The sequence below is a fragment of the Erinaceus europaeus genome, chromosome 6 (genome assembly GCF_950295315.1).
Source record: "Erinaceus europaeus chromosome 6, mEriEur2.1, whole genome shotgun sequence".
Lineage (NCBI taxonomy): Eukaryota > Metazoa > Chordata > Mammalia > Eulipotyphla > Erinaceidae > Erinaceus > Erinaceus europaeus.
Window position 1 is genome coordinate 16,728,239 of NC_080167.1, and position 26,337 is coordinate 16,754,575.

General features: G+C 44.2%; 1 protein-coding gene across 1 annotated transcript; it reads left to right on the forward strand.

Annotated features, from left to right (window-relative positions):
• Window positions 1–25,627, forward strand: MTRFR (mitochondrial translation release factor in rescue). Its single transcript, XM_060193246.1, has 4 exons — window positions 1–203; window positions 10,983–11,117; window positions 14,590–14,894; window positions 24,815–25,627. The coding sequence occupies exons 3-4, from the start codon at window positions 14,610–14,612 to the stop codon at window positions 25,031–25,033; spliced, it is 504 nt and encodes a 167-aa protein (XP_060049229.1). The 5' UTR covers window positions 1–203; window positions 10,983–11,117; window positions 14,590–14,609; the 3' UTR covers window positions 25,034–25,627.
• Window positions 25,628–26,337: the final 710 nt, after the last annotated feature.

Sequence of the window (26,337 nt, forward strand, 5' to 3'; positions counted from 1 at the left end):
GTCTGATTGGCTTCCGGGAAACCAAAGGCAGCCCGGTTTCGGGTTCTCGCATGCGCAGTTAGTAAAAATGAGTCTGAACCGAGTGAGGGCACTGGGGCAGAGGGAGGGCGAGAGCCCAGACCGCGCACGATTACGATCCAGATCCTGCAGTGATTCCGGTTTCACCCAGAACATTGGGGATGCGAGACCAGTCCTGAAGCCAGGTAAGGTTTCGCGGAGAAGCCAGACACTCACACGGGTAGCCATGACCGTCAGGGGTTCCGGGAGCTAGGACCCTGAGTGGCCCGATCTGTCGATCGCGCTGGAAGGGGGCGGCCTGGACACCTGAGCCGGGTCTCCCCGGGGACCTGCTGAACCTGCGGGGGGAAGTCTGCGGTGGGGCGAAGGTGTCAGCAGCGCTTCTGCCAGCCCTTAACAGGAGCACAGTGGACCCATGCCCATTTTCCAAGCACTGTCCGGATGACATTCTTCAGATTAGTTAAAATACACACAGCCCTTGGATTTGCCACCGCGTAGCCTGGTCCCCGCACTAAGGGCTCGTCGCCGCCCCTGTCCTGTGGATGTGCCCGAAACGCATTTGTCCTTGCGGGGCCAGATCTGCCAGGAGGCGATGCATCTCATCCGAGCCTCCTAAGGACCCCTAGCAGTTATTTGTCCACAGTGAAAACTCGGTCTCCAGAACCCCATCCTCCTCCGGCAAATTTCAAGTTTAAATACATTAAGACAAGGCAGGTGTAGCTAGCATAATGGTTATGCAAAGAGATTCGAATGCCTGAAGTCCCAGGTTCAATCACCCGCACTACCATAAGCCAGAGCTGAGCAGTGCTCTGGTAAGAAAAGGGAAAATAGTATTTTATATATGACAAAACTACCCTCGTTGTGTTAATCCACCAGTCGATATCATGTGTCCCCTAACACCTAAGCCGAATCAATTTATTGTGAAAGGCACAACTCTGTTTTCAGTGACCATGCTTCAAACCTTCAAAAAGGAGGAAAAGAAACCTCAGCAGTCTTTATTCCAAGTCCCAGGTTCTACTATTTGAGAAACTGTAGAATGACACAGAAGAATTGAGAAGTCTGACTTCTGAATATGAATTCAGGCAAAAAGAAGTGTGTTTCCTCACAGGAAAAATATGAGCCCAAAAGCAAATACTAGGAGCCAGGAGATAAATCTCCTAGTAGAGCACGTGCCTCACCATGTGCAAAGTTCTGGATTCCAAACCCCAACACCACATGGAAGCAGCTCAGGAAGTTCTACAGATGGTAGAGTGGATGCTGTCTTTCTCTTCTGAAATAATAGAGGAATGAAAAAGTCAATTCTGGCGCTGCAAAGAAAAAAAGGAGGGAAGGAAAATTAAACAGTTTATTTAGATCAGCCCCTCACCATGCAAGTAGCAGGATCACTGCCTTGGGCTGTAAAGTCAGATAAATTCTGTTCACTATGAGTTCCTGGAAGAATGTGTGTGTGTGTGTGTGTGTGTGTGTTTTGTTTGTTTTTTTTTTTGTAAATTTTTTTATATTTATCTATTTTCCCTATTGTTGCCCTTTTTTAATTTTACTGTTGTTGTAGTTATCATTGTAGTTGTTATTGATGTTGTCACTGTTAGAAAAGAGAGAAATGGAGAGAGAAGGGGAAGACAGAGAGGAGGAGAGAAAGATAGACACCTGCAGGTGGGGACACAGGGAATGTGTTGGTTTTCTTATGAGCAAGATACAGAAAAAAATACACTGCCCAGCTCTGGCTTTGGATGGAATTGGGGATTGAACCTGGGACCTCAGAGCCTCAGAGATGAAAGCCTTTTGCATAACCATTATGCTGTCTCCCTAGCCCTGTACTGTTTTTCCTGTTATTTTTCAGACAGAGGGTAAAAGGCAGGGATATAAAAAAAGAGGAAGAAAGGAAAAACAACAGCATTATCTTATTACCTTTATATGTATTTGTTATGCTTTTTAATGTTTTACTGTAACATCAAGTTACTCAAATATTTCTCTTTTTTTCTTTTTTTTTTTTTTTTTTAACGAGAGCACTATTCAGCTCTGGTTTATGGTGGTGTGGGAAATTGAACCTGTGACTTTTGGAGCCTCAGGCATGAAAGTCTGCGGGGGCCAGGTGGTAGTGCACTTAGTTGAGTGCACATGTTATAATGTGCAAGGACGGGAGTCGGGCTGTAGCGCAGCGGGTTAAGCGCAGGTGGCGCAAAGCACAAGGACCGGCATAAGGATCCCAGTTCGAACCCCGGCTCCCCACCTGCAGGGGAGTCGCTTCACAGGCGGTGAAGCAGGTCTGCAGGTGTCTATCTTTCTCTCCTCCTCTCTTTCTTCCCCTCCTCTCTCCATTTCTCTCTGTCCTATCCAACAACGACAACAATAATAACTACAACAATAAAACAACAAGGGCAACAAAAGGGAATAAATAAAATAAAATAAATATTAAAAATAATAATAATAATAATAATGTGCAAGGACCCTGGTTTGAGTCCCTGTCCCCACCTGCAGGGGGAAAGCTTCAGGAGTGGTGAAACAGTGCTGCAGGTGTCTCTCTGTCCCCCTCCCTCAATTTCTAGCTGTCTATCCATTAAATAAATAAAGATAATAAAAATTTTCATAAAAAAGAAAGTCTGTTTGCATAACCATTATGTTATCTACCCTCACTCAAATATTTCTCTTTTGTCTCAAAGATTTGAAATTATCAACTTTATAGCTTGAAGCATTTATTGCCTTAGCCAGTGTTAACTTTGTTTTTCACTTTAAAAAAAATATTTTTAGATTTTCCTTATTCATGAAAAACATAGGAGGAGAGAAAGAACTAGAGAACTAGATGTCACTCTGGTACATGTTATGCTGGGGAGTGAACTAGGGACCTCATACTTGAAAGTCCAATGCTTTATCCAGTGCACCAATTCTCAGACTAGATCACCACTCTGGCACATGTGATGCCAGAGACTAAATTCAGGACCTCATGCCTGAGAATCCAACACCTTATCCACTGTACCACCTCCCAGGCCACAAAAATCTCCATTATTATTTATTTATTATTTATTTATTGGATGGAGACAGTCAGAAACAAAGAGGGAAGGGGAGATAGAGGGCAAGAAAGACAAACACCTGCAGCCCTGCTTCATCACTTGCAAAGCTTTCCATCTGCAGGTGGTGGGTGACTGGAGGCTCAAACCTGTGTTCTTGTACATTGTAACATGTGCACTCAACCAGGTACACTACCAACCGGCCCCAAAAATCCCCCCCCTTTTTTTTTTGCTTCTAGGATTATTGTTGCCTGCACTATGAATCCACTGCTCCTGGAGGCCATTTTTTCCATTTTGTTCTTATTGATGTTGTCCTTACTGTTATTATTGCTGTTGTTGGATAGGACAGAAAGAAATCGAGAGAGGAGGGGGATAGACACCTGTAGACCTTCTTCACCACTTATCAAGCAAGCCCCTTCCCCCCCCATACCACCATCACCCCACCCCCCACAGGTGGGGAATCAGGGGCTTGGACCAGGATCCTTAAGCCAGTCCCTGAGCTTCGTTCCATGTGTACTTAACCCCGTGCACTACTGCCTAGACCCCAAAATCTCCATTTTAAGTCAACACTTGCTCCAGTGAAGGCTTTATCTCTCAATTTGAATGTGCTGGGAAATCAAGTTTGTTATCATAATTATCTCCATAGTACCTGATTTCACAAACCACAGTTATGACCTCACCACACAGCATGGCCGTGGTAATTTCATGATTCCAAATACAGATCAGATTGAACTATACCAGATAAAATAATTTGCAGGTCACAGTTTCAGATTTTTTTCTTTTCTTCACTCTGAGCTCTAAAGCAAAAGTCCATGAGATAATCAAGTTTGTAGACTGGGTTTGCAGAATAAGGTAAGATAAAATGTGTATGGTGTATTAATCATAGTTTTTTTTTCAACTCCATAGTTAAGCAATCTGAAGTGCCACTAACTGCTTTACATTTGTGACATGAGATCATTTATTTCACTCAAGATGTTTTTACCTCTATTTTACAGAGGAGGAAGCATAGCTAAAATTTCACAGTCCCTAAATCATGCATAGCATCCAGATATTTCAGGGATGACCAATTAAAAAATATATACATATATATATGGGCCAGACGGTGGCACACCTGGTTAAGCTCACACATTACAGTACTCAGGTCCAAACCCTCGTACCCACCTGCAGGGAAAGAGCTTCACAAGCAGTGAAGCAGGTCTATATATGTCTCTGTCTCTCTCCCTCCCTATCTCCCCCACCCCCTCTCGATCTCTGGCTATCTCTATCCAATAAATAAAGGTTTAAAAAATGTTTAGGGATCCAACAACAAAGCAAAGTCAACAATGGCAATAATAACCGCAACGAGGCTGCAACAACTAGGGCAACAAAAAGGGGGGAAAAATGGCCTCCAGGAGCGGTGGATTCACGGTGCAGGCACCGAGCCCAGCAATAACCCTGGAGGAGAAAAAAAAAAAATGTTTAGGGAGTCCGGTGGTAGCATAGCGGGTTAAGTGCACGTCTCGCAAAGCTCAAGGACCAGCGCAAGGATCCAGGTTCGAGCCCCCGGCTCCCCACCTGCAGGGGAGTCACTTCACAGTTGGTGAAGCAGGTCTGCAGGTGTCTATCTCTCCCCTCTCTGTCTTCCCCTCCTCTTTCCATTTCTCTCTGTCCTATCTAACAACGACATCAATAATAACTACAGAAACAACAAAACAAGAGCAACAAAAGGGGAAAATACAAAAAATTCTAAAAAAATTAGAAGAGTCTAGAAGAGATAGTTGAGGAAAATGAGCTAACATTTTCTTATTTTTGTTTATTTGTTTGGTTTTTTTGTTTGTTTTTACCAGAACACTGCTCAGCTGTTGTTTATTGTGGTGTGGGGATTGAACCTGGGACTTTGGAGCCTCAGGCATGAGAGTCTCTCTCTCATTTTATTTACTTATTTATTGGCTAGAGACAGAGAAATTCAGAGGGGACAAGTGAGAGACACCTGCAGCCCTGCTTCACCACTCATGAAGCTTTTCCTCTGAAGATAGGAACCAGGGGCTTGAACCCGATCCCTGCACACAGCAATGTGTGCACTTAACCAAGTGCACCAGCACCTAGCCCCAGTGTTGTCATACATAACCATTATGAAGAGGGAAAGAACAGATCTGATGCTGTCATAAAAATTTAAGAAATAAGGTGTAGAGGATGGAGGGTAGATAGCATAATGGTTATGCAAACAGACTCTCTGCCTGAGGCTCCAAAGTCCCAGGTTCCCAGGTTCAATCCGTCGTACCCCAATAAGCCAGAGCTGAACAGTGCCATGGTTTAAAAAAAAAAAAAGTGTAGAAAGGATAAATGTAATTTAAAAATAGAATACCAAGTCTGCTAAGTCTTCCTGAAATAATCCGTATAGTATGCATTCCTTCTTCATTTGTCACAGATGTTTTTTTTTTAAATTTATTTCTTTATTGGGGAATTAATGTTTTACATTCAACAGTAAATACAATAGTTTGTACATGCATAACATTCCCCAGTTTCCCATTTAACAATACAACCCCCACTATGTCATTTATCATCAGATGTCTTTTTAAAGGTATTTTTAGTGATTTGGAAGGTGGCACAGTGGCTAGAACAATTAATTCACCAAAATGAAGCCCCAAGCCACCACCCCCCAGCATCATATGTGCCAGAGTGATACTCAGCTTTTTTTCCTCTCTTTCTTCTATCATTAATAAGTACATTATTTTTTGTTTTGTTTTATTTTGTTTTGTTTTTTGCCTCCAGGGTTATTGCTGGGCTCGGTGCCTGCACCATGAATCCACTGCTCCTGGAGGCCTTTTTTTTTTTTCCCTTTTGTTGCCCTTGTGGTTATTATTGTTGTCGTTGATGTCGTTCACTGTTGGATAGGACAGAGAGAAAGGGAGAGAGGAGGGGAAGACAGAGAGGGGGAGAGAGACAGACACCTGCAGACCTGCTTCACCACCTGTGAAGCGACCGGGATCGTTGCTCCAGTCCTTGTGCTTTGCACCACCTGTGCTTAACCCGCTGCGCTACGGCCCAACTCCCAATGTTGGACTCTTGACCATGACGCCCCAGTGCTCTACTGAGTGAGCTATTTCTTGCCCCCCCCCCACCTCATTGGTTTCTTCTTGCTATTTTTCTGACTACTAGAAAATTGCATTTCACACATGCCTTGCATTATATTTCTATTGAATAGCACCACTTTTCTAAAACATCAGTGCGACAGTAGGGACATATTGGGTATTCTTCTTTTCAGGTGATCCAGTTTCTCAATCTCCTTGTTACCATTTCACCTTCTGTCAACTGAAGTCAATATTCATTTCACTCATTTTTCTAAATGTTTTCTTTTCCCTCTGTTTTCACCTTCTCCATCTCCATCATAGTCCTGGGATTCACCCAGTAGTCAGGCAAAACCAAGAACCAGAAGCCAGCGAAATGTATAGTGATATTGTGAAAGACTTTAATGCCTGTGAATCTGTTGTCTCAGGTTCAATCCCTGGCTCCACTGTAAACCAAATCTAAGCATTGTTCTGGTAAAACAAAGAGAGACAGAGACTGAGACCAAGAAGATAGCATAGTGAATAAGGTGTTGAGCCCTCGAGCCTGAAGTCCTAAGTTCAATACTCAGTATTGCCTGTACCAGAATGATGCTCTGGTTTTCCCCAAACTCAATAAACAAATACATCTAAGAGCCAGAACACAGGCAGCACCCTTGCTTGGACCCCTTCTTTGTGACATTTAAAAAGTGTGTTTCTGGGGGTCGGGTGGTGGCGCAGTGGGTTAAGCTCACGTGGCGTAAAGCGCAGGGACCGGCGTAAGGATCTCGGTTCGAGACCTGGCTCCCCACCTGCAGGGGAGTCGCTTCATGGGCGGTGAAGCAGGTCTGCAGGTGTCTGTCTTTCTCTCCCCCTCTCTGTCTTCCCCTCCTCTCTCCATTTCTTTCTGTCCTATCCAACAACAAAGCAATGGCAATAATAATAACCGCAACGAGGCTGCAACAACTAGGGCAACAAAAAGGGGGGAAAATGGCCTCCAGGAGCGGTGGATTCATGGTGCAGGCCAGCAATGACCCTGGAGGGAAAAAAATTTTTTTTTAAAGTGTGTTTCCTGGACTAGTAACAACCTCACCTGACTCCTTTTTAGAAATAGAGTTGGAGTTGGGCAGTAGCGCAGCGGGTTAAGCACAGGTGGCGCAAAGCGCAAGGGCCGACTTAAGGATCCTGGTTTGAGCCCCCCGCTCCCCACCTACAGGGGAGTCTCTTTGCAAGTGGTGAAGCAGGTCCTCAGGTGTCTATATTTCTCTCCCTCTCTCTGTCTTCCCCTCTTCTCTCCATATCTCTCTTTCCTACCTAACAACAATGACATCAATAACAATAATAACTACAACAATAAAAACAACAAGGGCAACAAAAGGGAATAAGTATTTAAAAAAGAAGAAAAAAATAAATACAGAGTCAGAGGTCCCACTCAGCTCTGATGAGCCAGAATCCTGTTTTGAGGTTTTTCCCTTAGCATCCTGTTTCGGCAAGATTCCCCAGGGGCCTTATCTGCAATGAGTGTTTGAGTGTGGAGACTGGCTGGTGAGAGCTTTAACTATCATCTTTCCTAAAGTACCCCATTTTGGCTAATCTCCACATCTGTTCCTTTGTTTAGTTTTGAGGAAGTTGCTGTAAGATTGATAAACCTTGAAAGTTGTGGCTAGGAGAAACTAGTTCTCTACCTTTCTGAAAACCAGATAAGTCGGGCTGGGAAGATAGCTTGGTGGTTATGCAAAAGACTTTCGTGCCTGAAGCTCTAAGGGCCCAGGTTCTTTTTTCTTTTTTTTAATATTTATTCCCTTTTGTTGTCCTTGTTTTTATTGTTGTTGTTGTTGATGTCGTTGTTGTTGGATAGGACAGAGAGAAATGGAGAGAGGAGGGGAAGACAGAGAGGGGGAGAGAAAGATAGACACCTGCAGACCTGCTTCACCGCCTGTGAAGCGACTCCCCTGCAGGTGGGGAGCCGGGGGCTCGATCCTTACGCCAGTCCTTGCGCTTTGCGCCACATGCGCTTAACCCGACTCCCTCTTTTTTTTTTTTTTGCACTACGAATCCACTGCTCCTGTGACCTTTTTTTTTTTTTTTCAACTTTTTGGATAGGACAGAGAGAAATTGAGAGGGGAGGGGAAGAAAGGGAGAGAGAAAGACAGACACCTGCAGACCTGCTTCACTGCCTGTGAAGGGACCCAACCCACCCCCACCCCCTAAAGGTGGGGAAAGCAGGTGGCTCAAACTGGGATCCTTGTGTGGGTCCTTACACTTACTATGTGCGCTTAATCTGGTGTGCCACTGCCTAGCCTCCGAAATTTAAATTTCTTTTTAAAGAGAAAAGCAGAGAGAGAGGTGAGTTACCACAGCACAGAAGTTTCCTTTAGTTCAATGGAAGCCAGTCTCAAATCTGGGTGGCATACATGGCAGAGCAGTGCACTGTCCAAGTGAGCTGTTACACCAGCCTTCAGATATCCTTAGTCCTTCTTAGAGACACAAAGGAAAAACTCCCCCACTCCCTGTACCACTCTGCAGAGCATCAGAGCCACTGGTGAAGGCAGCTTTGTGTCTCTGAATCGAGCTGAAATCTCTGCTGGTTCGTTCTAGACATGGGCCCCATTCCAGATGCACGTGCCATCCTTGCAGCTGGATGTCTGTGTGGGCTGAAGTTGACTGTGAGCACCAGGGAAGGGGGTCCCTGCCAGCTGCAGCCAGGTGAAGGAGGGCATCATCTAACAATGCCAGTGCAGTTGCCAAGTCTCTTAACCCCTCTAGGAAAGCTGGGGGCACCATTCCGGGCAGTGGCTGGTGTGGTATTTATAGACACTTTGGTTTTTTGCTTTTTTTTTTTTTTTTTTCACACTTTGGTGGTTTTTTTTTAATGCTACATACTCACCAAACGAATCCTCTGCCTTTTCAGAAACAGTGGCTGGAAAGATTATGCAGTAAAAGCAACACACAGAACTTGCATGTAAAAGGCCCTAGGTTCAGTCCCCAGCACAGCAATAGCCAGAGATTGAGCAGTGCTCTGATTGGGGGTGGGGGGGTGGGGGGGGGTTGGGAGAAGAAAGACAAATAGTATCCAGAAGGTGTGCCCAGAGAGTAGAAGCCCGTGCATGACAAGTAATAGTTGAACAAATTATCAACTCCTGTTGTAAAAGACTTTGCTTCTTTTATCTCTAACTTGACCACATGGGCAGAGACTGGAGGCTCCAGCATAACCTGCAGACAGCTATTCTTTGCAGACACAGCATCTGGGAGAGCAGCGCTGGGGGGGTTCGAGGGAAGAGCCTGCCCTGAGCTGCAGCCCCGGCTCAAAAGGGAATTGGGGCAGAGCTGGCAGCATGACTGCTGGTTTCCGCTTACCAGCACTTCTTTTTACCATTTTCCTCTTTCTCTATTTTAATGTCACGATGAGCTCTAATTTGAGCTGTTTTTATTGTTCCCCAACGACTTTGGGTTGCTCTGTGGGTATCACAAAAACTGAAATCCAATCCACACTCTTCTCTGGGCTTTGGGGAAGTGGGACCATGGGTGTTTTTGTCATTTTTAGCAGCCATTGGAGTAGAGCCAAAGCTCCAGGAGATACTCAAAAGTATTTAGAACCGTCCAATTGGCTCTTGGAATTAGCTGTTGAACAAAGCAGCCAGTAACTGAACACAGGAGACCTTCATGAACTCCAGTTGGGTGGGAGACCTTCCAGCGTGTGTGTGTCAACTCTGAACTAGGACAGAGAGGTAGAAACAGCAGGCTGGTGACAGAGCTGCTGATAAAAGCTCTCTCCATCCTTTGTCTGGGAGGTGCGCCTTGTCTCAGACTTGCTTCCTTTCTTTGTCAGCGCAGTGTATACCAGTGCTGTTCTGCCTGGTCAGATTTACTAACCAGCGGAAGAGAAATCCCAAGAGAAGCACTGGGCTCGTGTTCCATGATGAATCCAATCCAGGGACTAGGTGCCCTCTGATACACAAAGAATTCTGTTCTGTGGATCAGAGGCAGAACTAAGGAAAGAAAAATTGTGGACACCAACTTAGACTCCTCTAAATGCTGATAGAGGAGTGGGTTCTTTGTTGTAAAAATTTCAGAGCAAGTACTGGGGTTCGTCATTTATCTTTTCCTGAGGCTACTTCGAAAACCTTTGACATACAATAAAGAAAACTGAGTTTGAAAGCACACTCAGTGGCATCCTATTGGAAATGCATCCCTTTGCAGCCCCTACCTATACCGCCCTGGTTATCACCCAGAGGGACTGGCAGAATGGACTCTGTTGAGTCCTGCTTTCCACAGAGAGAGAGGTGTTTAGGTCAAATATCCATTCAGAGAAAACTAGCATTGGTGCTCAGACTTGAAAAGCTTTTCTTTTTTTTTTTTTTAATATTTATTTATTTATTCCCTTTTGTTGCCCTTGTTTTATTGCTGTAGTTATTATTGTTGTTATTGATGTTGTCATTGTTGGATAGGACAGAGAGAAATGGAGAGAGGAGGGGAAGACAGAGAGGGGGAGAGAAAGACAGACACCTGCAGACCTGCTTCACTGCCCATGAAGCGACTCCCCTGCAGGTGGGGAGCGGGGGCTCAAACTGTGAAAAGCTTTTCATTATAATCATTTTTTCATAGAGATAGAGGAAGAATACTGTATTACTTTAAAGATGACCAATCTGTTATTTAGTAGAACAGAAAATCCACTTACTTACAGGGAAACAACACTAATAGCATGTTTCTGCATTAAACTTCCTCAGGGTGTGTCTGGAGACCAAAATTTACAGTGTGTGGAAGGTAAATGAACTGAACAAAGTGCAAACTTGGGTGGATGGTTGTGTGTGTGTGTGTGTGTGTGTGTGTGTGTGTGTGTGTGTGTGTGTGTGTGTGTTGGGAAAATTAGCTCAGGACCCTACACTTGTGCTGTACCTCAACTAAACAGTCTTTCCAGGTCAATTTTTCATTTTAGGGGCATCAGGCAGTGGCACACCGGGTTGAGTGCACATGGCACAGAGTGCAAGGACCCACGCAAGGTTCCCGGTTCCAGCCCCCAGCTCCCCACCTGCAGGGGGCTCGCTTCACAAACGGTGAAACAGGTCTGCAGGTGTCTTTCTCCCCCTATCTTCCCCTCCTCTATCAATTTCTCTCTGTCATAGGTAACAAAATGGAAGCAGTCTGGGATGTGGTGCAGTGGAAAAGGCAGTGGATTCTTAAGCAAAATGGAAGAAGAAGAAACAAACAAAAAAAAAGCCTCCCAGTGCCTGCACAGAGCCCCAGTGATAACCTTGGAGAAAATAATAATAATAATAGGGAGTCGGGCGGTAGCGCAGCGGGTTAAGCGCACGTGGCGCAAAACACAAGGACCGGCGTAAGGATCCTGGTTCGAACCCCGGCTCCCCACCTGCAGGGGAGTCGCTTCACAGGTGGTGAAGCAGGTCTGCAGGTGTCTGTCTTTCTCTCCTCCTGTCTTCCCCTCCTCTCTCCATTTCTCTCTCTCCTAGCCAACAACAATGATGACATCAATAACCACAACAATGTTAAACAACAAGGGCAACAAAAGGGAAAATAAATAAATAAATAATAATATTTTCATTTTAGAATAGAAAAGGAAAGGGGCCAGGTGGTGAGCACACATATTTCCTGCGGGGGGGGGGGGGGGTCACAAGTGGTGAAGCAGTGCTGCAGGTGCCCATTCCCTCCCTCCCTCTCTGTCTCCTTCCTTCTTTATTTCTCTGTCTCTGTCCAGTAGAAAGAAAGGAAGGAAGGAAGGAAGGAAGGAAGGAAGGAAGGAAGGAAGGAAGGAAGGAAGGAAGGAAGGAGGGAGGGAGTTGGGCAGTAGTGCAGTGGGTTAAGCGCACGTGGCACAGTGTAAGGACCCAGTTCCAGCCCCCGGCTCCCCACCTGCAGGGGAGTCGCTTCACAAGCGGTAAAGCAGGTCTGCAGGTGTCTTGTCTTTCTCTCCCCCTCTCTCCATTTCTCTGTCCTATCTAACAACGATGACGACATCAATACTAGTTACAACAACAAGGGCAACTAAAAGGAAAATAAATATTAAAAAACTAAAAAATAAAAATTTTAAAAAAGAAAGAAAGAGAAGAGAGAGGGAGAAGCACCACAGTACCATTTTACCATCCACAGAGTGCCCCTCTGGTGCTGTCCATAGTGCTCCCATGTGGTGCCTAGACTAGAATCCTGGGTCGTGAGCACAGCAGAGTGAGCCCTCCCACTCCCTGTTACTTTGTTTTCCCCCAGAGCACTGCTCAGTGTGGTGTATGATAATGCTGGCAATTGAACCTGGAACCTTTGGTGCCTTAAGCATTGAAGTATTTTTACATGACCATTTTGCTACCTCCCAGCTCCCTTCACTTTGCTATTGGTTTAGGAAGTTAGCTCAGGGACACTCTAGTTTCTCCCTACCTAAAGACCAGTTGCTATGAGCTAGAATTTTTTTTTTTAATATTTATTTATTTTATTTATTTATTCCCTTTTGTTGCCCTTGTTGTTTTATTGTTGTAGTTATTATTGTTGTTGTCGTTGTTGGATAGGAAAGAGAGAAATGGAGAGAGGAGGGGAAGACAGAGAGGGGGAGAGAAAGATAGACACCTGCAGACCTGCTTCACCGCCTGTGAAGCGACTCCCCTGCAGGTGGGGAGCCGGGGTTCGAACCGGGATCCTTATGCCGGTCCTTGTGCTTTGCGCCACCTGTGCTTAACCCGCTGCGCTACAGCCTGACTCCCAATGAGCTAGAATTTACAAGGTTTCAAATGGTATAAGCTATTTAGAGCGTTGTGGGGAGCAGTTGTTAAAAAGGTCAGTACATCTGTTTTTAGTGCAGGCAGAATCCTTAGTCAAGAAGTGTTAAGCAAGTAGCACATTCATTGTCCTCCTGGGTGACAGATTTTGTGAAAACTCAGACTTGTGCCTTTTTTTTTTTTTGCCTCCAGGGTTACCACTGGGGGTCAGTGCCTGCACTACAAATCCACTGCTCCTGGAGGCCATTTTTCCCATTTTGTTGCCCCTGTTGTTTATCATTGTTAGATAAGACAGAGAAATGGAGAGAGGAAGGGAAGACAGGGGGGACAGAAAGATAGACACCTGCAGACCTGTTTCACTGCTTGTGAAGCGACCCCTCTATAGGTGGGAAGCTGGGGACTCAAGTCGGGATCCTTATGCCGGTCCTTGTACTTCACACCATGTGCACTTAACCCGCTGCCAGACTTGTGCCTTCTAAGGTATCAATACAGGTTCTTTCTGGAATACTTTTTTCTTCTGATCTTTAAGGCTCTGTGGAGAATAGCTTATTTTCACCCCTTTTCCAGATGAGAAAAGATCCCAGATGTGTCTCACTTTCACTTGTATGAGGAGCATGCAAAGCCTTAAAAATAAAAAAGCTAACACCTTTCAATTCCTCTGGCCTTCCTCTCCTTAAGAAAAGCAGAGGCCTATGGGATGCGTCAGGTCCCCCATCTCCACCCCCCCATTATTCTTTTTTTTTTCATTTAATTTTTTTGCCTCCAGGGTTATTGCTGGGGCTCGGTGCCTACACTACGAATCCACTGCTCCTGGAGGCTATTTTTCCCATTTTGTTGCCCTTTTTGTTGTGCTTGTTGTAGTTGTTATTGTCATAGCTGCTATTGTTGTTGGATACGACAGAGAGAAATGGAGAGGGGGAAAGACAGGAGGAGAGAGACACCTACAGACAGCTTGCTAACTGACCTCCTGCAGGTGGGGAGCCGGGGCTCGAACCGGGATCCTTACGCCGGCCTTTGCGCTTTCTGCCACGCGTGCTTAACCTGCTGTGCTACTGCCCAACTCCCCACCACCAATATCCTTTCTGCCAAAACATTTCAGCCTTATGCTGTGTCTGGAGATCATGCAATCCTTACTGTTAAGTACTGCTTTCTTTCTGTCTTCTATCACTGTAAACTTTTTGAAGATAAAGTCTACCTCCTTCGCTGCATATTGTTCACTCTACCTGCATAGTATTCTGAAGCTGACAGTTACTTTCATAAAAGTCAGTTGATTTCATAGTTTCAGCTACCAGTACCAATTGGATCATGTTACTGGCAGTGCATCTGAGGGAACAGATGTTCCTATTCAAATCCACAAAACTGGAAACATTAAAAACAACAATCATGACATTGATTGATAGTGATATTTACTGTGTCAGACTGTTTAAGCTCAGCTATAAAATAGACTAACACATAGAATGTGGCCTTTACATTTAGATTTCAAAGATTCTCAAATCTTTAAATGATGTCACTTGACTCGAATCCTAATTCTTGCTCACTGTGTTATTTAATATTTCCTTACCAAATTACATCCCTCTTCTTTTGAATTTCACACTCCAAGCCTTTCCTTCCTGAGAAATCAGCACCTCTGCGTGTTTGGGAGATATTTTTGGTCTGTGAGAAGAACCTGTCTATTAGCTGGCAGGGCAGGTACTATGACAGTGCAAGGCTGGAGAGGAGCGTGTATTGCTGCTGCTGGCAAGGCTGCCTTAGAACTGAAGGTAAAAACTTGGAGAGCAAATGCATCTTCCTGAAAGTCTCTTTCTTTTCTAATCCAGGTCTAAGCAAGCCAAGTGACACCCTTTATGAGTACTGCAGGTCTGTTTCGTTTTCGCATGCCGCTGATCAGAATCTGCACTGTGCAACCATGGGGAGCCTGGCTTTGGGAGAAGCCACCGTTGTTGTCCCCGGGAACAGCAGTCACTCCAGTCCAGATGGCTGGCAAGAAGGACCACACAACTCTGCCTTCTCTGGATGAGAGTGAACTTGAAGAGCAGTTTGTGAAAGGGCATGGTCCAGGGGGCCAAGCAACCAACAAAACAAGCAACTGTGTTGTGCTTAAGCACATCCCCTCGGGCATCGTCGTCAAGGTAGAGCAAGAAGCCTGTGTTGCCCATTTCAAATAGCTTTACCAGGCATGTCCATTTTTCCCGAGTGGAAAAGGCAGTCAGCTGAAAGCAAGTGCTGATTCTGGCCTGGGCAATAGAGGGCGCTGCAGGTCTTGCCCTGCTCTGGTCCTTCCTGGGAAGTAAGAGCTTCCTACCACAGCCTGCAGGCATTCTTCCAGGGTGCTTGGGAGTGGGTATAGCTGCCATCCTTGAACTTGGCAGGCAGCAGGTTCCTGTGAAGCCTCTAGCTGCAGGATGGCTGCAGTGCTCTACAGCACCGCGTGGGCTCCAAACCCTTGAGCAGCCTGAGGGCTCACCTACCGGCTGTTTCAATCCTTAGGACCTGATTGATTTACTTCAGAATGGTGACAGCCTCTCCTTGTCTCTCATAAATGTCACTGACCCCCTACCCTTGTGGAGGAGGACTGAGGCCAGACAGGCAAACCAGCAAGTAGAAGTCTTGCTCCTTTACATAAGAAAACATTGTCTGATCAGAATAGTTCCAGCATTCAGTGAATTCTACACCAATAAGAAATGGTGAAGTGCTTCTGTTTCTTGGCTTAAGAGTAGCCCCACCACCTCAGTTAAACAGCCAGTCTGTTCTGTTGCCCATATGTCTCCAAGGACTCTAAAGACAACCTGAGCCTTCTGAATAAAAGAGCTAGTGGAGGGCAGGGGTAGATATGCAATGAGACTCTCATGCCTGAGGCTCCAGAGTTCCAAATTCAACCTCCCCCACGCCCCATAAGGCAGAGATGAGCTGTGTTCTGGTAAAAAAAAAAGGGGGGGGAGAAGAAGGAATGGGAAAGGAATAAGGAAGGGGAAGAGGAAGGAAGAGAGAAGGGAAGGGCTAGTAGAGGAGGCAGGATTTCTGTGCTAATGATGCTGATAGCAAAAGTGTGGATATCATGGAATTACATGGCCAGCACTGGTCTAGGCAACTTTGCACACACTCACTCTTACATCTCACGAGCCCATCCTCATGCTCTGCATTATAATACAGAGGTAGACTCTAAGCACAAATGAAGTTATTTGCCTGTCTACAGCTGCAAAAGTCAACAAACACCAAGCCTGAATATTTTCATTTATTTTATTTTTAGCACTGCTCAGCTCTGGCTTCTGGCTGTATGGGGAATTGAACCTGGGACCTCAGAGCTTCAGACATGAGTATCCTTGCATAACCATCATGCTATCCCCCCACTCGTTATTTTTTTCTTTTTTAATATACCTCATTTACTTTTTTTATATAGAAATTGAGAGGGAAAGGACAGAAACAGAGAAGGCACCAGACAGCAGCACAGCGAGTTAAGCGCACATGGCATGAAGCGCAAGGACCCCGGTTCGAGCCCAGCTCCCCACCTGCAGGGGGGGTAGCTTCATGGGCAGTGAAGCAGGTCTGCAGGTGTCTGTTTTTCTCTCCCCCTCTTTGTCCTATCAATAACAGCAGTGACAACAATAATAGTAAGGGAAAAATAGCCTTCAGGAGCAGTGGATTTGTAGTGCAGGCACCGAACCCCAGTAATAACCCTGGAGGCTAAAAAAAGAAGAAACGGAGAGAGAAAGATATCTACAGCACTATTTCACTGTTTGTGAACCTTCCCATCCTGCAGGTGGGAACCGAGGTCCTTGCATACATACTTGGAGTACTATTGCCCTGCCCCTTTATTATTATTTTTTTTCTTCCACTTTTTAAAAACCAAAACACTGTTCAGCTCTGGCTTATGGTGATGCAGGGGACTGAACCTGAAACTGTGGAGCCAGCCTCAGGCATGAAAATCACTTTGCATAACCATTATGCTATCTACCCCAACCCTTATAATTTATTTATTTATTTATTTTTTCCAGAACACTAGTCAACTCTGGCTTATGATAATGCTATGAACAAAACCTGGTACCACAGAGCCTCAGGCATGAGGGTCTTTTGCATGACCACTATGCTGTCTACTAAGCCCCCAAACTCTATGCTCTTTTTAAAAAATATTTTATTGGGGGTCGGGCGGTGGTGCAGTGGGCTAAGCGCATGTGGCGCAAAGCACAGGGACCGGCGTGAGGATCCCGGTTCGAGCCCCCGGCTCCCCACCTGCAGGGGAGTCGCTTCACAGGCGGTGAAGCAGGTCTGCAGGTGTCTATCTTTCTCTCCCCTTCTCTGTCTTCCCCTCCTCTCTCCATTTCTCTCTATCCAACAACAAATTGCATCAACAAGGGCAATAATAATAGCCACAACGAAGCTACAACAAGGGCAACAAAGGGGGAAAAAAATGGCCTCCAGGAGCGGTGGATTCATGGTGCAGGCACCGAGCCCAGCAATAACCCTGGAGGAGGAAAAAAAAAAATTTTTTTAATTTATTTACTGGGGAGTAGGGAGACAGAGACACCTGCAGCACTGCTTCACCACTTGCAAGGCTTCCCCCCAAGGTGCAGACTGGGGGCTTAAACCTGGGTCCTTGTACATGGTAATGTGTGCTCAACCAGATTAGCCACTGCCTGGTCCCTATTTATGTGTTTGTTTGTTTGTTTATATGAGATAGAGACCAGAGCACTGCTCAACTCTGGTTTATGATGTTGTTGCTAGGGATTGAATTTAGGATCTCAAAGCCTCAGACATGAAAGCATTTGCATAACCATTATGCTGTCTCCCCAGCCCCCAAATGCCATGCTTTTTTGTTTTTGATTTTTTTATATATTTTTTTTAATTGGGGAATTAATGTTTTACATTCAACAGTAAGTACATTGGTTTGTACATGCATAAAATTCCCCAGTTTCCCATTTAACAATACAACCCCCACTAGGTCCTCTGAATCCTTCTTGGACCTGTATTTTCCCCACCCACGCACCCCAGAGTCTTTTATTTTGGTGTGATACTGTGATACGCCAATTCCATTTCAGGTTCTACTTGTATTTTATTTTCTGACCTTGCTTTTCAACTTCTGCCTGAGAGTGAGGTCATCCCATATTCATCCTTCTGTTTCTGACTTATTTCACTCAACATGATTTTTTCCAGGTCCATCCAAGATCGGCTGAAAATGTGAAGTCACCATTTTTTACAGCTGAGTAGTATTCCATTGTGTATATATACCACAACTTGCTCAGCCACTCATCTGTTGTTGGACACCTGGGTTGCTTCCAGGTTTTGGCTATTACAAATTGTGCTGCCAAGAACATATGTGTACACAGATCTTTTTGGATGGATATGTTGGGTTCCTTAGGATATATCCCCAGCAGAGGAATTGCAGGATCATAGGGTAGGTCCATTTGTAGCCTTCTGAGAGTTCTCCAGACTGTTCTCCACAGAGGTTGGACCAATTGACATTCCCACCAGCAGTGCAGGAGGGTTCCTTTGACCCCACACCCTCTCCAGCATTTGCTGCTGTTACCTTTTCTGATGTATGACATTCTCACAGGAGTGAACTGGTATCTCATTGTTGTCTTGATTTGCATTTCTCTGACAATCAGAACCTTGGAGCATTTTTTCATGTGTTCCTCAGCCTTTTGGATCTCTTCTGTGGTGAATATCCTGTCCATGTCCTCCCCCCATTTTTGGATGGGGTTATTTGTTGTCTTGTTGTTGAGTTTGGCAAGCTCTTTATATATGTTGGTTATTAAACTCTTGTCTGATGTATGGCATGTAAAGATCTTCTCCCATTCTGTGAGGGGTCTCTTCTGTGAGGGGTTTGGGTAGTGGTTTCTTTTGCTGTGAAGAAGCTTTTTAATTTGACGTAGTCCCATAGGTTTATACTTGCCTTAGTCTTCTTTGTAATTGGATTCGTTTCATTGAAGATGTCTTTAAAATTTACGTGGAAAAGAGTTCTGCCAATATTTTCTTCTAAGTATCTGATAGTTTGTGGTCTAACATCCAAGTCCTTGATCCACTTGGAATTTACTTTTGTATTTGGTGAAATACAGTGGTTCAGTTTCATTCTTCTGCATGTTTCAACCCATTGTTTCCAACACCATTTGTTGAAGAGACTGCTTTCCCCATTTAATAGTCTGAGCCCCTTTGTCAAAGATTAGATGTCCATAGGTGTGGGGGCTCACGTCTGGGCTCTCAATTCTTTTTTTTTTTGCAACTTCTTTTTTTAAAAAAAATATTTATTTTATTTATTTATTCCCTTTTGTTGCCCTTGTTGTTTTATTGTTGTAGTTATTATTGTTGTTGTCGTTGTTGGATAGGACAGAGAGAAATGGAGAGAGGGAGGGGAAGACAGAGAGGAGGAGAGAAAGACACCTGCAGACCTGCTTCACCCCCTGCAGGTGGGGAGCCGGGGTTCAAAATGGGATCCTTATGCCGGTTCTTGTGCTTTGCGCCACCTGTGCTTAGCCCGCTGCACTACAGCCCGGCTCCCCTTTATTATTTTTTTTTTAATTTACTTATTAATGACAGGGATAGGAGAGAGAGAAAGAACCACACATCACTCTGGTACATGTGTTGCCAGGGATTGACCTCAGGACCTCATGCCTGAGAGACCAACGTTTTATCCACTGCACCACCTCCTGGACCACAACTTTTTTTTTTTTAATTAATGTTTTACATTCAACAGTAGTGTCTATTCCTATCTTTTTTTAATCTTGTCTATCATGTCAGATATGAGAATAGCTGTTCCTGCCCTTTTTTTGTGGGGCATTGGCTTGTATGATAGTTTTCCATCCTTTCACTTTAAGTCTGTGTTTGTCTTGTTGAGTTAGGTGGGTTTCCTGTAGACAGCATATTGTTGGGTTGTATTTTCTGATCCATCTTCCTACTGTGTCTTTTAATAGGTGAATTCAGGCCATTGACATTTATTGATATCAAAGACTGAAGGTATTTTAACGCCATTCTTGTAGAGTTTTAGAGTGTTCTCATATATGTCCTATTTATGATGATCTGACTGTTTATAGAAGACCTTTCAGAACTTCTTTCAGGGCAGGCTTGGTGGTAGTTGATTTCTTCAACTGTTGCTTGTCTGAGAAGGTTTTGATGCTTCCATCTAGTCTGAATGACAGTCTAGCAGGATATAGTATTCTTGGTTGAAAGCCTTTCTCATTGAGAACTCGAAAGATATCTTGCCATGCTCTTCTGGCCTGCAGTTTGTGTGGAGAAGTCTGCTGCTAATCTTATGGGTTTTACTCTGTAGGTGACTCTTTGCTTTGCTCTTGCAGCCTTCAGGATCCTTTCTTTATCCTTATTCCTTTCCATTCTAAAAATGATGTGTCTTGGTGTCTTTAAGTCTGGGTTAATTCTGTTTGGGACCCTCTGGGCTTCATGTGTCTTTATGTCTTTGATGTTGTCTAGACAAGAGAAGTTTTCAGCTATTATGGCCTGAAGAATGCTTTCTTCCTCTCCCTCTCTTTCTTCCTCTGGTAAGCCAATAATGCGTATATTGTTTCTTTTGAAGTCATCCTATAGGTCTCTGTTGTTGTTTTCAGCATCTCTTAATCTCTTGTTGAGATCTCTTCTTTTTTAGTTGTCTCTAATTCATCCTCAATCTTGCTAATTCTGTCTTCAGCCTCATTGATTCTATTCTCTCTGCCCTCTACTGCTTTCTGGATTTCATCTATTTTGTTTCCCTGTTCTGTTGCTGTTTTAGCTTATTCAGCTAGTTGTGTTCTTAGCTCACCTATTTCAGCTTTCAGCTCTCTAATAACCTTGAGATAGTTAGTGTTTTCTTCCAGAGTCTCATTTGTTGTTCCTGTATTTCTGACTACAATTCTTTTTTTTTTTAATATTTTATTTTATTTATTTATTCCCTTTTGTTGCCCTTGTTTTATTGTTGTAGTTATTATTGTTGTTGTCGTTGTTGTTGGATAGGACAGAGAGAAATGGAGAGAGGAGGGGAAGACAGAGAGGAGGAGAGAAAGATAGACACCTGCAGACCTGCTTCACCGCCTGTGAAGCGACTTCCCTGCAGGTGGGGAGCCGGGGTTCGAACCAGGATCCTTATGCTGGTCCTCGTGCTTTGCGCCACCTGCGCTTAACCCGCTGCGCTACAGCCCGACTCCCCTTCTGACTACAATTCTTTCAAACTCTTTACTCACTCTTGGGATTATTTCCTTAGCTAATGTTTGGATGTTGAACTCGTTATTTTGTGCTTCACCCTTTGGGGGGCTTTTAGCTGGACTGTTGTCCTGGTTAGTTTCTCCAATATTTCTTCTTGTTGGTTTACCCATTTTATATATTATGGATTGACTTGTGTCTAAGTAAGGTAATTAAAGGGTTCACAGTGATGGACGTTAACAGTTGTTTCAATAGTCTTTTAATCCCTGAGTTGGAGCTTAGTGATTTAAAAACCTCTTTTTTTTTCTTCTCTGTAGGCTATGGGAGCCTGAGGGCTTCTAAACTATAAGTAGGCTTTTTAGCTTAATCACTGACTCCTGACCAAGAGATAAAGCAGGGTGTGGCAGAGATAATCCAGTGGTTATGCAAAGAGACTTTCCCGGCCCCACAGCTATGCCACCAAGGTATAGGTCTTCTCCTGAGTTTCCTGGTTAGATCTCTGTCCCCAGGTGTCCCTCCCTGCTGCTGCTCCAGATTCTGAGGGCAGTAGCAATGGAGACTCAGAGTTGCACTTGGTGAGTCTCTGGGGAGTCCTCTCCTCCGTTCAGCTGTCCCCTTGTTGGTGGAACAGACTGGAGGTGGTGTCTCAACTGATAGACCGTTGGACTGTTACCAGCCACTTAGTCTCTCCCTAGGCTCCTCTCTGTCACCAGCCACGTGTGTTTGCAGTCACCGGTGATTTGGTGGGTTCCTGTAGTCGTTCTAGTGCTGTCTTGTTTCAGTCCCAGGTGGTCTCCTTTGGTATTCCTAGTTGATTGAGGAGAGGAGAGGAGAGAAACAGATCTGTTGCTACTCATAGCCCCGCCTCCAGAAGTCCTTTTTTTTCTTTTATAATTTATTTCTTTATTGGGGAATTAGTGTTTTACATTCAACAGTAAGTACAATAGTTTGTACATGCATAACATTCCCCAGTTTCCCATTTAACAATACCACCCCCACTATGTCATTTATCATCCTTCATGGACCTGAATATGCCAATTCCATTTCAGGTTCTACTTGTGTTTTCTTTTCTGATCTTGTTTTTCAACTTTTTTTTTTTTTTTTAAGAAAGGAGACATTAACAAAACCATAGGATAGGAGGGGTACAACTCCACACAATTCCCACCATCCGATCTCCATATCCCATCCCCTCCCCTGATAGCTTTCTCATTCTCTATCCCTCTGGGAATATGGACCAGGGTCCTTGTAGGTTGCAGAAGGTGGAAGGTCTGGCTTCTGTAATTGCTTCCCCCAAATGTCATGCTTTTAACAGCTGTTTTTCACTGCCAGGTGTTTGAGCTAAGAACCTATCAATTGAAGCAATAACTTTGGGCATGGGAGATAATTGTTACGTAAAAGGTTTTCATGCCTGAAACTCCGAAGTTCAATTCCCTACACCACCAATATCAGATCTAAACAGTACACTGATTAAAATGAATGTCAACATAATTGCTTGTTTTTCCACCTTGAAAAATTTTTTATAAGCAATGTATAAAATTCTGAAATCTAATGATTTTTTTGTTCAGCTTATTTTTTTCCTTTTGTTGCCCTTGTTTTATTGTTGAATAGTTATTATTGGTGTTGTTATTGATGTCGTCATTGTTGGATAGGACAGAGAGAAGTGGAGAGAGGAGAAGACAGAGACGGGGAGAGAAAGATAGACACCTGCAGACCTGCTCTACACCTGTGAAGTGACTCCCCTGCAGGTGGGGAACCGGCTCCAACCAGGATCCTTATTCCTGTCCTTGTGCTTCGTGCCACATGCGCTTAACCCACTATGCCCAACTCCCTGTTTGACTTATTTTTATATAACTTACTCCAGGTTAGCATTTAGTGCTATTTTTCACTGTAATCTCACAGAATTTTATTTACTTTTATCTTCAGAGCTTCACTACTCTGGGGCAACTTATTCAGCTACAAAAATGAGACAGGTTGCTGGGGAAACACCATAATGGTTCTGCAAAAGGCTATCATGCCTATCAGGTTCAATCCCCAGTACCACCATAAGCCAGAGCTGAGCAGTGCTCTGGTCGGTCTCTCTCTATCTTTAAAACAAAACAAATAAAATATTTTCGAGGGAGAGAGAGGGGAAAAACACACACACACACAAAACAAAAAAACAAAAAAAAACACCTAACCTTCCCATGGGCAACCAGGCTCTAACTTGAATTCCTACACATAACAAAACAGTCACCCTCCCAGGTGAAATAACTTGCTGGCTCCAGCATTTATCTTTTATCAACTAGCTTCACAAAGCACTCACCCATAATAACTGATGTGTTACATAATGAATATTGTGGTTGACTAACAAGATGCTATTCTCTTCCTTCAGACAGAATTTCGTGTTTCAAAGTGCTTGTTTCCTGACCATAGCTAGATGTGTTGGTTAAGGACACTTCATGATAAAGCAGTCACAGGGAAAGGTGGGGGCAGGGCAGCAGGCCAAGACAGGAAAGGACGCAGGGAAGGGTCTTGGTTCTGTCCCTGACTCACTGGACTTCTGCCTTTCTTTTCTTTACTTATTTTAAGCAGAGCACTGCTCAGCTCTGGCTTATAGCAATGTGGGGATTGAACCTGGGACTTGAGAGCCTCAGATATGAAAGTCTCTTTGCATAACCATTATGCTATACACCCACTCTTTTCTTTTTTTTTCTTCCTTTCTTTCCCTTTCTGTCATCATTCCTTTTATTTTTTTTTTTAACCACTGCCGCCAGCAGCTTCTCCTTTCAAAACTATACCCAGCTAAGTGACGATCCCAGCCCTCACCACATTGAAGGAAGCTTCATTCGAACCCGGCTCCCCACCTGCAGGGGAGTCCCTTCACAGGCGGTGAAGCAGGTCTGCAGGTGTCTATCTTTCTCTCCTCCTCTCTGTCTTCCCCTCCTCTCTCCATTTCTCTCTGTCCTATCCAACAACAACAACAATAATAACTACAACAATAAAACAACAAGGGCAACAAAAGGGAATAAATAAATAAAATAAATATTTAAAAATTAAAAAAAAAAATTAAAAAAAAAAAAAGAAGGAAGCTTCAGTACTGCGATTGCTTTTATTCTTTCTGCCTTTATCTGAAAATAAAGTGATTGGGCAGAATTTATTTTTATCTGGATTGAGGCAAAAAAATTGAGAGGGAGCAGTGGCAGTAGTGCACCCAGTTGAACACACACATTATAGTGCATAAGGACCTAGGTTCAAGTCCCTACACCCCACCTGGAAGGGGACACTTCATGAGCAGTGAAGCAGGTTTTCAGGTGTCTTTTTTTTTTTAAAGACTTTTTTTGCTTCCGTCCTTGCGCTTTGCCACATGCGCTTAACCTGCTGCGCTACCGCCCGACTCCCTGGTGGCAGTAATTTTTTATATTATTATTTTACCAAAGCACTGTTCAGCACTGATTTATGGTGGTGCAGGGGATGGAATCTGGAATTCTGGAGCCTCAGGCATAAGAAAAAAAAAGGAATAGATCTGGGAGGGTGGGGGTGAGGGCATGTGGCAGTACACCTAGTTAAGCACACATTACAATGTGCAAGGACCATGGTTCAAGCTCCCAGTCTCCACCTGCAGAGGGAAAGCTTCACAAGTGGCAGAGTAGTTGATGTAGGTGTCTATTTGTCTCTCTTCCTCAATATCGCCCCATCCCTCTTGATTTCTCTTTATCCAATAAATCAATCAATTAATTAAATTAAAAAGAGACCTGCAGCAACATTTCACCACTTAGGAAGCTTTTTCCCTGAAGGTGGGGACTGGGGGCTCTAACCTGGGTCCTTGCACACTGTACTGTGCGTACTTGACCAGGTGTACTGCCATCCCGCCCAATTGGGCAAAATTTAATGATTGCTTAGGTCCTGTCCAGAACACCCTGTGGTTTTCACATTGCAAAATCCTCTTTTCCAGTGCCATCAGACAAGATCAGTTGATCAAAATAGAAAGCTCGCTAGGAAAATCCTACAAGAAAAAGTGGATCTTTTCTACAACGGCGAGAACAGTCTTGTTTACAAAGAAAAGCGAGAAGCAGAGAAGAAAAAGCATGAAAAGAAGCAAAAAACAAAGGAAACTCTAGGAAAAAAGAAACTACTGAAAGAACTATGGGAATCAAGTAAAAACATCCACTGAGAAAAGATCTCCTGGGGCCTGTTGGTGCACTTGGATGAAGGCATGTTACAAAGGACCCAGCTTGAAGCTCCAGGCCCTACCTGTAGGGAGATGCAGGGGAGCTTCACCACTAGGGAAACAGTGCTGCAGGTGTCTGTCTCCTTTTTTTTTTTTTAAATATTCATTTATTTTTGGAGGGATACAGAGAGAAATCGAGAGGAAGGGAGATAGAGAAGGAGAGATTTAGAGAGACACTTGCAGCCTTACTTTACCACTCATGAAGCTCTCCCCCTGCAGGTGGGGACTAGGGGCTTGAACCCGGGTCCTTGCACACTGTCACACTTAACTAGGTGTGCCACCACCTGGCTCGTCTTTCTCCTTCTTTATCTCCCTCTTTCCTCTTACTTTCTCTATCCAATAAATAAATTAATTTTAAAAAAAAAACTTTCCTGAATTATTGTTTTAAAATAATGGTTCCATTAGAGTTTGAAAGAAATGTTTTTGAGAGACTTAAAAGTTATCAGGGGGGAGTCGGGCGGTAGCGCAGTGGTTAAGCACACGTGGCGCAAAGCACAAAGACTGGTGTAAGGATCCCGGTTCAAGCCCCTGGCTCCCCACCTGCAGTGGGAGTCGCTTCACAGGCGGTGAAGCAGGTCTGCAGGTGTCTATCTTTCTCTCCCCCTCTATGTCTTCCCCTCTGCTCTCCATTTCTCTCTGTCCTATCCAACAATGACGACATCAATAATAATTACAGCAACAACAATGAAAAAAAACAACAAGGGCAACAAAAGGGAAAATAAATTTTTTAAAAAAGTTTTTAGGGGCCAAAAATAAGTTATCAGGGGCCAGGCGGTGGCACATCTAATTAAGCACACATTATCATACTCATGGTCCTAGGTTTAAGCCCTGCTCTCTACCTGCAGGGGTAATGTATCACAATCAGTGGGACAAGCTGCAGGTTTCTTCCTCCCTCTCACCCTATTTCTATCTTTATCAAAATAAATAGGAAAAAGTACCCAGGAGCTGGATTTTTTTATGCAGACACCAAGCTCCAACTATCACCCTGGTGGCAAAAAAAAATAAAAGCCATCAGCCATTTTCAAATAGTGGGCTAAACTGTACAGAATAGAAATGAGGGCGTCAAGGGGCCTGGCAGTGGCGCACCTGGTTAAGCACACACATTACAGTGCGTAAGGACCTTGGTTCAAGCCCCTGGTCCCCACCTGCAGAACTCCACGAATAATGAAGCAAGGCTGCAGGTTATCTGTCTCTCTCCTTCTCTATTTCTCCCTTGCCTCTTAATTTCTCGGCCTCTATCCAATAAT